Source organism: Protomyctophum bolini, assembly GCF_963924005.1.
Source record: "Protomyctophum bolini genome assembly, chromosome: 9".
Classification (NCBI taxonomy): Eukaryota; Metazoa; Chordata; class Actinopteri; order Myctophiformes; family Myctophidae; genus Protomyctophum; species Protomyctophum bolini.
In genome coordinates this window covers 15,185,627-15,198,251 of record NC_137870.1, presented here as the reverse complement: position 1 = coordinate 15,198,251, position 12,625 = coordinate 15,185,627, and the positions used below count along the sequence as shown (strand labels likewise).

General features: G+C 43.4%; 1 protein-coding gene across 4 annotated transcripts in view; it reads right to left on the bottom strand.

Moving 5' to 3' along the window:
- nlrc3l (NLR family, CARD domain containing 3-like) overlaps positions 1 to 12,625 on the bottom strand; it is a 234,648-nt gene that overhangs the window by 218,566 nt on the left and 3,457 nt on the right. For 2 of the 4 annotated variants that reach the window (XR_013964645.1, XR_013964646.1), the window contains exons 5-14: positions 11,768 to 11,948; positions 10,303 to 10,429; positions 9,474 to 9,566; positions 8,844 to 8,971; positions 7,421 to 7,648; positions 6,744 to 6,938; positions 5,937 to 6,112; positions 4,791 to 5,067; positions 3,886 to 4,101; positions 2,073 to 2,597 (exon numbers count right to left, since the gene is read on the bottom strand). Coding sequence is in view for 2 of the 4 variants with exons in the window: in XM_080772667.1 (XP_080628793.1) it covers positions 2,196 to 2,597; positions 3,886 to 4,101; positions 4,791 to 5,067; positions 5,937 to 6,112; positions 6,744 to 6,938; positions 7,421 to 7,648; positions 8,844 to 8,971; positions 9,474 to 9,566; positions 10,303 to 10,429; positions 11,768 to 11,948 (2,023 nt within the window). In the remaining 2 variants the exon portion in view is untranslated. Of the gene's footprint in view, positions 1 to 3; positions 2,598 to 2,736; positions 2,834 to 3,885; positions 4,102 to 4,790; positions 5,068 to 5,936; positions 6,113 to 6,743; positions 6,939 to 7,420; positions 7,649 to 8,843; positions 8,972 to 9,473; positions 9,567 to 10,302; positions 10,430 to 11,767; positions 11,949 to 12,625 lie in introns of those variants that run through there. The other 2 variants (XM_080772667.1, XM_080772668.1) reach the window with 2 other exon arrangements.

Below are 12,625 nucleotides of genomic sequence, written 5' to 3'. Positions count from 1 at the left end.
GGACCTAGCACTGTCTATGACATGAATTAGGCCACAGACTCCACTTTGCTTTCTCAGGGAAAACCAATCTAATTGAGAATGTACGAATGGACCATTTAGTAGGAAACCTCATTATGTCCAAAACTGTTACTTTTCAGGATTTTCAAATTCAAAGTTATGGAGCCAAGAGGTTACTGCCCGGCAGCAGCGATATGTTGTATGTGGCATTGCATAATTTATCTCCCAACAGTTCAACTACAGACCCCTTTCACTACATTCACTTTTCTTTTTTACACACGTAAACGTCACATGGATGTTGAAGAACGTCAGAAAACTCCAAATTGTATTTCTTATACACAGCATAAAACCACTTTAAGTGGAGTTACAATTTGTACATTTTGCCATTATTGTAGCACCCAAAGGAGAGGAGGAAGATGAGGACGGCGATATAAACAGCAAGACATGCATTGTATGGCATTATTACAGTCAATGTTTTACTGTCTCTTTATCTCAGTTCATGCCAACATTTGTGTCATCCTTTACATTCCAACACTGTAATGGCCTGATCAGTGATCACATCACATACTACACGTTCAATACAATATCAACTTCTTGTTTTTAAAATAAATAAATCACTAAAGGTAGTAGTGATGGGTTCCATTATAAATTAATGAAATGGCTTCATCTTGTCCCTGCCAGGCACAATGCTGTTTAGTGTACATATCAGTAGAATTGGAATCAGCATCGAAAGGGTCCACCCCCCCAGCTGCAAGACAGTTGTTGTGGAATGTTTGTTGTTGGAAGGTTATATAAAGCTATCATGATATTTCACATTAGATCAGAAACAAAGGAAGGCGTCTGACTGAAAGGTTCAATTTAAGACCTAAACGCCAGCACACACTATCATTTGTCATAAGTGAAGAAACTGGCGATCATTATCGATTAATTTGTGATAAAATAACAGTAAAAGGCGGCAATAAAGTAAGTACCATGCATTATGATGTCAGTACAGGCACATATCCGTGTGCGTGTAATTTTTTTGTGAAATGCTAGCCATTCACACACACACACACAATACTCGTCAAAGCTTGCACCAAGCTCACAATGCGTCGCGATGGCAACACATTTTAAGCTTAGTAGATTGGCTATTTGTTATGCACTGTATAAAACAAAGGATAACAAAAAGATATCACGGCCCAAACCGCACCAATGATTCGTCATGCAACTCCTTGCAACCAAACAGTTGCGAGTACAGTAGTGTGTAGTTGCATGAAACCATTATCAGTATTCCAGTTGCAAGGAGTTGCATTGGTGTGACACAGCCTTAAAACTGTTTTGTTGCAAGGAGTTGCATTGGTGTGACACAGCCTTAAAACTGTTTTGTTGCAAGGAGTTGCATTGTTGTGACACAGCCTTAAAACTGTTTTGTTGCAAGGAGTTGCATTGTTGTGACACAGCCTTAAAACTGTTTTGTTGCAAGGAGTTGCATTGTTGTGACACAGCCTTAAAACTGTTTTGTTGCAAGGAGTTGCATTGTTGTGACACAGCCTTAAAACTGTTTTGTTGCAAGGAGTTGCATTGGTGAGGTTTGGGAATAGGTGTGTTCACATTGGTCCACTTGGTTATACTGTATGTGTCCACTCAGTTACAAATAGAAGCCCTTTTCGTGTTGCCATCAACCATGTCCTATATCACCACCATCATCGCTGCTATGTTACATGATGTTTAACCCATTAAAACCAGGATGGCATAGGTGTCATTTTAGATTTTAGCGTTGGCTATTCCAAAAAGCAGATATACAAGCTCACATCGCGTCACTTTGTGCCACGCTGCGAGCTGCCATTTATTATTTTTTTAATCTTTAAATAACTACTTGTTTAGAAGGCCTCAGGTCTTTATGGGTTGAAGTCCCAGACTGGTGTTTGGTGATAGCTCCGGTTGGACTCGACCAGCAGGCGCTCCAGCCCAGCTGTGGAGTGCATGCCTACAGTACACACGTCTCCGGTTAAGTGGTCTCGTTTTTGGCGTGTAAAAAAAAAATCGATAAACATTTACTCCATCTAAAAAAAGGCACCGATTGGATGTTGTGATACGAATATTTGAACTTGAGCGAAGAAGAGGAAGAGGCCACGTTTTGGTGTGTCTTCGCCCGGTGCAAACTCACGTCGATTTGCGTCTTTGCATAGACTTTGGCATAGTGTTGTGCGTCTCCTCCCTCAGTATTCCACCTCGGTCAATTCGCTAATGCACACCCTTAGTACGGCCGCCCTGTCCGGGTGGCTCAGGATCTTCTGCTCCAGCAGTTTGGCCGCGTCCTCCTGGCCCTTCATGACGGGGTTGCGGTTGGGGCAGAAGCGTCCCGTCATCATGTTGATGTGTTTGGCGTGGGAGATGCCGCAGAAGTGCCGCATCATCATGTCATAGCGGCCCGGCGGGCTGCCGAGGTACTTGGTGACGGCGCTCTCGATCAGCGGCAGAAGCGACTTTTCCTCGACTTTGTCCTCGTTCTTGGAGGCGAACATCTTGGACTGGGGCCACAGACTCAGACGATGGTGCACCAGCAGGTTCTTCCCATCCAACCAGAAGGTCAGGAACACCCACAGGACCGCCATATACTCCTTTAAAAGACAACCGCAACAGATCACTTTAAACAAGGGACATACAAATATGTGGGGACCAAAAAGGTACCTATGTGTGGTTCTCAAACCAACCAAATGGGCCTCTATAAGGGTCCCTCCTCAAGGAACTCGGAGGGTCTCAGGACCTCACTTTGTGAACCATGCAGACCTATATGTTATAAACAATAACGTATATAATGTCATACACTTTTTAAAAGCAAAAACTAATCTCACGACTGAACATTTGTTGTCCCAATCTATGAAGAGAGTCCCACACACTAGCGTTTCTTATATAATTGTGAAGTTATGTTGTTTAGGTATTGTAATTTTAAACCTATGTTCATACTGTTCCACATACAGCCAACCAGTTAAAGGACCACTTCACCCCTTTTGCAACCAGAGCTTATATTGATGATGATTAGGACACAAGAAACACTTTCCTGTGTGTAATATACTAACCGTCCTCTTTTACACAACGTATGTGACACTTGCAGCCCAGCATGGTAGCAAGTCTCTGTTGACAATATTAATAATCCAATTGATAATAGTCCATTTGGTAAACTGAATGACTAGTGTCGCCTAGCGTGACATATTCAATGTGCGGCGCGATCCGTCTATTGAAAAAAGCACATCTACCGGTACAAGCTCACAATGCAGTGCAAGCAGACACGGTGCAAGCTTGTATTTTTGGTGTGTGACACTGTCATACAATGGCGTACAAATTACGCTTTTAAAGTAACAGTACACACACTAACAGTTTCTTCAATATGTCTTCTGTCTGTTAGAAAAGTACTGTATTTGAAGGCCCTAATAAAAAAAGTGTAGTGCAAAGTGATATGTTTTGGTTAAAGCAAATACACACCATTTAAAGTAGATGAGTTAATGGGTTAAGGTGTGATCATAACTTAATAATGTCATGCAACTTTGTCCAGTGCATAGCTTACTGCAGGCCTAGTTGACTAGATTTAGAAGACATTTTGATGCTCTTGCTAGTGCTACTGAAATTATCGATTATTTATATGGAGAAATCCTGTCATTTAACATCCCCTCTATGGGGGAGAAGGACAGCTTGCCCTGTCTCCTCGCTGCTAACGTGCCTATTGGACAAGGACGGGTTTGGGAGGAACTTAGCGAAGGGCTAATTGGTAATCAAATTATAGATCTTCAACTCTTGATAGTGTAAAAATGACCAACCTCAATACAGCATGGAAATGTGGACATATTCTTCAGTTTTGGTTCTGAGAGTCTAAATCTCCTCAAATGGTGTTGAAAGCCACTGCTCTAGTACCTGAAGGATGAGGTGTACAAAGCAGTACTTCTTGCGGCCCTGGCGCTGCTCCTTGCTGACCTCTGTGCACAGGCCACAGTAGGTGGTCACCATCTTCACGTCCAGCCCGGCCTCCTTGATGTCCTCCTCAGAAAACAGCCAGGCGTTCTTATCCTGCAGCTTCAAGGCCAGCTTGCCCAACTTCTTCAGGAACACGCGGTCCTCCTCTCTCCATGTCTGGGACCAAAAGGAGAGCCATTTACACAAACTCTCCTTACTAAACCACTTCTCTCACGATTTAAAAAGAAATGTTCAAAAAAATAGCAGATGTACAAGCTTGTTCAATCTTTTTGGAACCAAATGGACCTTTCCAGGTGTGTAACTCAGTGTACGAATGGGACCATAAGGACCCTTACAAACTCTTCAGGGTGTACAAATGGAACCAATTTGGTCCCATTTGTACACTCTCAAGAGTTAAGATTTCATCAAGTGTATTCTCCCAGAGATTGGATTGTATCTAATGGGGATTAGTGGCCACATATCAAAAGCATTGAGAACCCCTGAAATAAATGATGTTTTACAGTATATATACTGTATATATCACACTGATGAAGGCTGGATAGCCGAAACGTTTGTCCCTGTTCGAAAATGAAATAAATGTTTTGAACTGAGGTCCCGGTGTGTGTGATGCACTACCGTTATTTATTTTATACTGTATACATATATATATATATATATATATATATATATATATATATATGAGACAAAAAAGGGGACTCCTGCACATACACAAAAAAAAACGTGGGAGGTGCAAGTCTAGTTAGCAGGCATAGACTTCAAAAAGGGAAACGGACAACTTACTGCATCATCATCTAGTGTGCAGTCCCTTCCTGAGAAGGTTTATTTTTCTTTTTGAAAATACTTACTATTTGGTTGGACTGTTGTCTGAGGTGGGACTGCAGGTAGTTGTTGTGCTCAAAGATCATGTAGTTGGCGGTGAACTCCGACAGCTTGGGGGCGAACTTGCCATAGTGCAGATACTGGTAGCGCGAGTCCATCAGAGTATAGACGATCCAGGAGTTGATGGGAAGCCGACAGAACTTGACGAGGGAAGCACAGCGCTTGTAGTGGGGGAGGACCTGGTCCCGCAATTCAAGGTTTCTCCTAAACTTCTGCCTCAGGAACTGTTCAGTGTTTTCAGGGCTGTGGGAGAACGGAGGAACATCACATAGTCAACTGAATTCAACACTGAGAAAAATCCACATACCTGTACATCATCAATCATAAAAATGTGTGTTTTGCCAATTATTTGGGGGCCCACTTGCAATATTCTCATGGCCCAGTTGGGAACCACTACAAATAAATGGTGCAATTATAGCACTTTTATCCAAAGCACTTTACATAGATTGTGCATTACATTCACACACCGATGGTGGAGGAAACCATGCAAGGCCCCAAGGGTATGACCAAAAACCTGTCATGAAAATGTAGTCTCACTTCCTTCCTGGACTACAAAGTCACACCTCCATGCAGCCCCCCCCCCCCCCTTAGGGGAAGTGCACTAAAGCATTATGGGCATTGTAGGAATTCAGCAATCCAGTCAAACCCTAGTCAAATACACAGACTTCAAATTGTGCTACTGTTAACTGTTACCGTAAATCATTGAGTGACAAAAATAATAATAATAATAATATTTTCTTTCTTTTGTAGTTTGTAATCACTATATTCGAATACTTTTAAATCTCTCATACTTTAAAATCTGAATTGTCGTCCGTCTCATTATTGGAGGATTATGCTCTTAAATATGTTCGGACTCAGAGCACCCCAAATCGATATAGATTTCCAGGACACCCCCACCCCCCGGCTTGCTTTGCATTAGGCCACGGTACCTCATAGTTAATCATTTCTAACCCAATCTATACTGTAAAATTGCAAGTGCTAATTTAACTCCTGACAGTGTACAACATTTTGAGAATCACTGGTCTAGTCATGGACTAAAGAGTCAAGACTGTGTCATGTGACACAAGCCGTGCACGTGCCACATGTGTATGTTGACAGACACACAGACATACCTGAATCCCTGGATCTCCGTCTCCAGGTCTACGAGGTTGGGCGGTAGCTGTGAGAGAGCGGCTCTCCTCCCCAGGATCCAGAGACGGGCGTGGGGCAGCAGGGTGCCTCTGAGCAGGTTCACCACCACGGTGTCAAGATGAGCCATCTCGTTGATGTTGGTGACCTTTCGACTGTCCTGGACACAGGGATACAAAGAGAGGCCCTCGTCATTACTGAAATCATTGACCGCATGAACCCAAACCAACGCAGCGAAACATAAGAGTACGCAAGACCTGACTTCACTCCCACTACGTTCTTTTTTTCTCTTGAAAATCCCATAGAGAAATCTAAAATTGCGTCATATAAGAACTGTGTTCCAAAAATATACAAACCACCCTGGCGATTTTGTCAGGGTGGAACTCTGTGTAACCCCCACCCCAACTCTGCCTCCCTCCCCCGCATCCCCCCTCCTCTGTTTTTATTTTTCTTTGATGCAAGAAAGATGTATTTGGCGCTGCACTGTGGCGACATGGACATAAGGGCTGTGAGCCCTTTGTCTAAGACAAATTTCTTCCTCGGGAGACAAATAATAAAGAACCTTGTCATTCATAATTTTGAGTAATGTCTGTGTTTGGAGAAAAGATATAATAACATACCGGTAATGCTTTCAAGGTCTAAATGGGTCAAATTCTCAAAAATTGTGAGAACTGCCGAATCTAGAAGCTCGGAACGAGTTTGGGAGCATGCAAATAATAATGTGTGTGTGTGTGTGTGTGTGTGTGTGTGTGTGTGTGTGTGTGTGTGTGTGTGCGTGCAAAGACACGTACATTCCAGTCAATGGGCTGCTTCCACTCATCAAAACCGTCCATTATGATGAGGAATTTACAGTCGGGCTCCATCAGGCAGTCGAGGTTTTTGAAGAGTCTCAGGTCCCACAACAGAACGGCCATGAAGGACATGTCCTCTTTGTCGCGCATCCGCTGCAGCAGTCTGAAGGACAGCGGGATGACAAACTGGAAGTCCTTTTGAGGGGCGGAAGAGGAAGGAAACATGTTTTGTCAATGACACTAGGTGTGTTTCCATAAAGCCGCATTAAGGCTCTTGTGCAAAATCTCCTGGATTGAAAGCGAATTAGCACAACACCCCATTCAATTAAATTAAATTCATTCAGGGCTTATGGGAGGGGAAATAGCCAATAAGGAGGTCTTGCACAAAATAACACCTGAACCTCTTTGGTGGGGACGTAACAACTACAAATAACACCTGGACCTCTTTGGTGGGGACGTAACAACTACAAATAACACCTGGACCTCTTTGGTGGGGACGTAACAACTACAAATAACACCTGGACCTCTTTGGTGGGGACGTAACAACTACAAATAACACCTGGACCTCTTTGGTGGGGACGTAACAACTACAAATAAAGGTAAGAAAGCCTTTTAGCATGGAATTCTCCTTTAATGGGTTAACAGTACAATACAAAATAATGCAAAACATGACATACCCTGTTGGCCTTCTCGTCCGCCCAATCCAGCATGAACTTCCTGGTGAGCACGGTCTTTCCGGACCCTGGGAGGCCGGTGGTGGTCGCCACTCGCACCGGCTGGCCCTTTTTGTTCTTCTGGCGAAACAGGTTGTTGACCGTGATGAGGGTGTAAACAGGGGGCAGCGGGAGAGGGGGATGGCCCGGGTACGCTCGGTACTCGTGCCAGGGGTCAATGCCGCCGTGGCCCTGCCGTGAAGAACAGGGTTGTTAGTTAATACCATGGATTATAGCAGTGGTTCCCAAACTGGCGGTCGGGACCCCCAGATGATCAGATTAATGTGCAACATTGTTTTCTCACTCAACAGTAAACCAACCAACAAAGTATATACTGTATGTAAGTGTATACAGGGTGTCTGTCTACATATATCTGAAGTTAAAATGTCATTACTTTTTAAGACCTTTTTAATGCCAAATATTACGCTAGAAAGAGGCAAACATTGTGGAAATAGCCAATCTACAACTACAAGCTTATAATACCTCGCTCATCACCACTGTCCCCTGTATAGAGGTGTGCATAACATGAGTGGCAAATGAAGTGGCAATATGAGTTTTAAGCCCAAACCACACCAAAGGGTCGAGACGGGACGAGACGGTTTTAGCGTCCCAGCGGTGTGATATGTCCGCTTCGACCCACGTCGACCCAAGTCGAACCAAGTGATTCATCTGGTTCAACTAAATGGCCCAAACTAGGGTTGTACTGATCGGATCGGGAGATCGGAAATCGGCTACGATCACATGATTTTCAAAAGATCGGAATTGGGGAGAAAACTGTTGCGTTTAGGCGAGTTGTTTTCCTTCTGGTCAGAGAGCATCAAACAAAGACTAGTCTCACTCAGAGGCGTGAAAGACACCTGAATGAAAACGAAGGAAATACAACCCCCGCTATGCATGATGGCATAGGTGTCTGTAGTACTCTCTGGATGAGAGAGATACTCTTTAAGAGTTTTAACTTGACTTCAGTTCTATAAGCTGTAGAGCTGTATTCACTATAATTAACAAATACATCATTATTTTGCTATGATTCCATGCTTTCATAGAAAAAATGTAATAAACACAATGACAGTCTTTCTAATATAAGTATAGTCACATTTTTCCTTTCAATATTATTATACACAACAGACTACATACATTAGGATATTTGCTATTGTGATATGGAATAAGTGTTATATAAAAATATAAATATATCGCATATCGGTATGTCTCAAAATCAAATGATCGGAATCGGATCAGGAGCACAAAGAAAAACGTGATCGGGACATCCCTAGCCCAAACCACACCAATGGGTCGCCATGCAACTCCTCACAACCGTTTGGTTGCAAGGAGTTGCATGGCGAGCCTTTGGTGTGGTTTTAAGCAGTTCAAAATGCAAAGTTCTAGTAACCTGGGTGGAGAGAGCGGCCTCCACGTAGATCTCCTTCAGGAACTCCTGCTTGCCGGCCTGGGGGACACCCTCGCGGATGATCTTGAACATGCGCGTCACGTCGTTCCGCAGCCTGCAGCGCGTGCGGGCTGCCCGGGGGTTGGAAGATACAAGATGGACGGCAGTGTTAATTGTGTCAAATAAAACTATGACGACTATCTTTTTTCACTGACAGAAACTAAATGGAAAGCTATGATGAGTCGACTAATACTAAGACTAAATATATTGACAATTACATCAACAAATATAAACTAGACTAATGTTATCGTTAGGGAGGGACTGGTGGAGCAGAGATCCAGTAGAACTAAGTCATCATGGCCCGCCAAAATATTTCTGTCAACTAAATCAACTGTACATTTAGTCAAATAAAATGTTATACTTAGTCGACAAAAACTAAAGCATTTCAGATGACTAAAATATAACTAAAACTTTAAATCAAAATGTTCTGTGAAAATCAACACTGATGAAAAATGATGTGTAAAAGACACAACATGCCTATTGGACAAGGATGGGTTGGGGAGAGACTTAGCGAAGGGCTAATTGGGGAGAAAAGGGGATACAACGCTATGTGGCTGTTCTGTGTTTGTTTACATTTGATGCATTTTCTTAACAAGTCCTTGGCCTGCTTGTCCAGCTTCATGTATTCCAAAGTTTCAACGGTTTTGCCCACGGCCTCCTCGTGCCCTGAAATTACAACGACAGATCATCATTAAAGGGGCAGGACACCCACAATAACTTTTAGTATAAATGTGCCAGCAGCAATGTTATGATGCAATTTGCCCATAGTCTTGTGGATACAGAGATTTCTGCTGTAGCTATTTCTGTGTACTTCCTGTTTCTGTGTGGGGGAAAAAAGCCACCACTCGTTACAGATTAGTCGACGGGCACGTACAGGTCTAGTCATAATACATATTTAACCCTACAAACAAGCAACTTCATGTCATATTTACCCCTACAAACAAGCAACTTCATGTCATATTTATCCTACAAACAAGCATGTGTTCGGCTTGCCTTTTTCGGCTGCGACTGCGGGAGCTCCTGGAGGCTGGAGCACAACCTCCTACTATGAGCGTGTTGCTGTTGTTTCAGCGTGCCTTCCATACGGTCTATAAAACACTACATTTGAAGACACTACTTGTGCCAAAAGCTTTTTGATACCGGGTATTCAATATGCTCGTTATGAGCTTTTTGGATGGGGGATGGAACGCTTCGAGTTCCATCCCTACCCTTTATTAATCTATTCTATTGCTCTTTCAGTTTCATCTTAAAAAACTGAAAATATCAAATCTACAATGCGTTGTGAGCTTGTACATTGGCTATTTTTGGTCCAATGACATCATTGACAGGATTCAATAAAATACTGAAATCAGTTGCTGTGGCGACTGAGAACTCTAATCCAACTAAGGGTGTGTTTTCTGACCTCTGTCTTCGATCATGCGGTCCACCACGTCCAGAACGTCAGCCACCTCTCGGCTCGCACTGATGGTGTTATTCACGAACGACTTAAGCTGCTGAGGAGACAGCTCCGCCAACGCCGTCTGCATGGTCTGCAGGGGGCGAGAGAGGAGAGAATGCAGTCATGGTGGAAACTTAACACCCCCACCTGGTGTCTCAAAATGGTACTAGCCATTTAGTACAGCGGGACTCTTACCCCCTTTTTTAAACTAGCTCCTTGCCACTCACCCTACACTTCCACTTGGTTTGAGCATAGATATATAAATAATAGAGATGGCACTGGATGGGAGGGGAATCCTGGTGCCGTCTCCATTATTTATATATCTATACTCAAACCGAGTGGAAGTGTGTAGGGCGAGTGGCGAGGACCTAGTTTCAAAAAGGGCCTGAGTTTGAAAGCCATTTGACTTGGAAATCGAGACCCAGGAAGTGTGCCGCGATTGTTATTTAATTCACCCAAAAGATACATTTTGTAACCAGGGATCATATTGTTTATAGAAATGAGGCGCAAATTAAGCTTGTTTTGAGCCAAAAAGAAGAATCAGAGATATTACGATTCTAAAAATCCCCGACAGCATAAGCCAGCGGAATTTTCATTTCCGTTTTTTTTAATGGCACCGCATGGCGTGTAAATCCACTAAATTGGTATGGAACGCTCAGCATGGATATATATTTTTTGCTTCTTCCAGTGATCAACGGATAGTGTCGTGATCTTAAGGTAAAAAAAAACAAACAGAGAAAGGGTTCATATGAACTCGAGGCAAAATGGTTAACTTAATGGAATACACTTTTATAGTCTTCTATCTCAACGATATTGACTTTGGCCATGTTAATTGATGATGTCACAATGGGGCATGGTCAGGACCATGGTTGCCATGGTTACAGAGGGTATTTAGCCCTGTCCCTGATTAGGCACAGGTGTTGCCGACAGGCAGAGGCACACTGTTGCATTAATTGGTCGTTTGTTTATTTTATTGTATTTAATTTCTAGACTGAAGTATAGCACTTTTGAATAAATATGATTTAATACCAACTGAATGGGAACGTTCAGTTCTTCTACACACGTCTGAACATCCTCCCTGGCCGTCGGAAACCACGTAGTGCCAAAGTATTGGACTTGGGTACTACAGTATAGTAGACGTGAAGTCCACATACCAGCTCTGACAGCGTGTTAAACCGGTTCAGCAAACTGTTCCAAATGTGATGAAATCTGGTTTCTCTGGTTCCGGATACCGAGCCTATTGAATTCACGACATGACCAAAAGAGCCGATCTACAAGCTCACCATGTTGTGAGCTTGTAGATTTGTCTATTTTCGGTGAGATTTGAGATCCAGCCCTATACTATACAACAGATATTCGCCCACACTCTCCAACACAATGCAGAGGTCGGAGCGGTGGTGTGGTGTGTTGTTGGGGGGCATTCACTCACCTTGAATAAGTAGGGCATGCACAGCTCCGGGTGCAGCCTCCCGGGCTGGCTGGACTCCTCTTCCATCTGGGGTCCATCCGGTTCCACCGGCGGTGGCGGTTCTGGAGAGTCCGGTACGTCATAGTCTTCCATATCCTCCGGTTCGTCCACTTCCTCCAGTTCCTCCAAGTCATCAAAGCACCTGGAGGGGAGGAGGTATAGGTGTGATTTAACCCATCAAACCCATAGAGTTGTTTTGGGCTATTATATATATCACAGCACTTCATGCCACGCTGCAAGCTTGTATATATCTGCTATTTGAGTTTTTAACCAATTAAGACCTGAGGTCAATTCTACAAATGTCTTCTAAAACATTTTTCTGAAAATCCTATGTTGCTATATCAGTGGTGTTCAAAACATTTATGTTTTAAAGTTGTCGGCGAGTCATCAGATTGTTATGTATTTCACACTACAGGAGTCTTTTTTTTAAATCGACTGTCATTATATCTTTGAGGCTTTCACACTAAACGATTGATCGCCGACTAGGCATCACACACTGCAAGAGTTCACCAAGATGCGATCCAGACCCGATACAGGCTACATCACTTGTTTTTTATTCCAATTCATCTTGCACGTGCAGGATGCCGTGATACAAGCACGAGACCGACACAGGACGCCTCTCTCTCTCTCTCTCTGCGTGGACGCCACACACAGGAATAGCGTTAGTGTAGTCTACGTGCGCTACAGCGAGACAGGACATTAGAGCGAGCAGCCGAGCACACACACACACACACACGTTAAAAGCTACCGTTCTAAAGTCAGCTCTTCGGTGCTACTGAACATTTCTGACGAGCCGAAATCATTTCGGCACTACAGTGC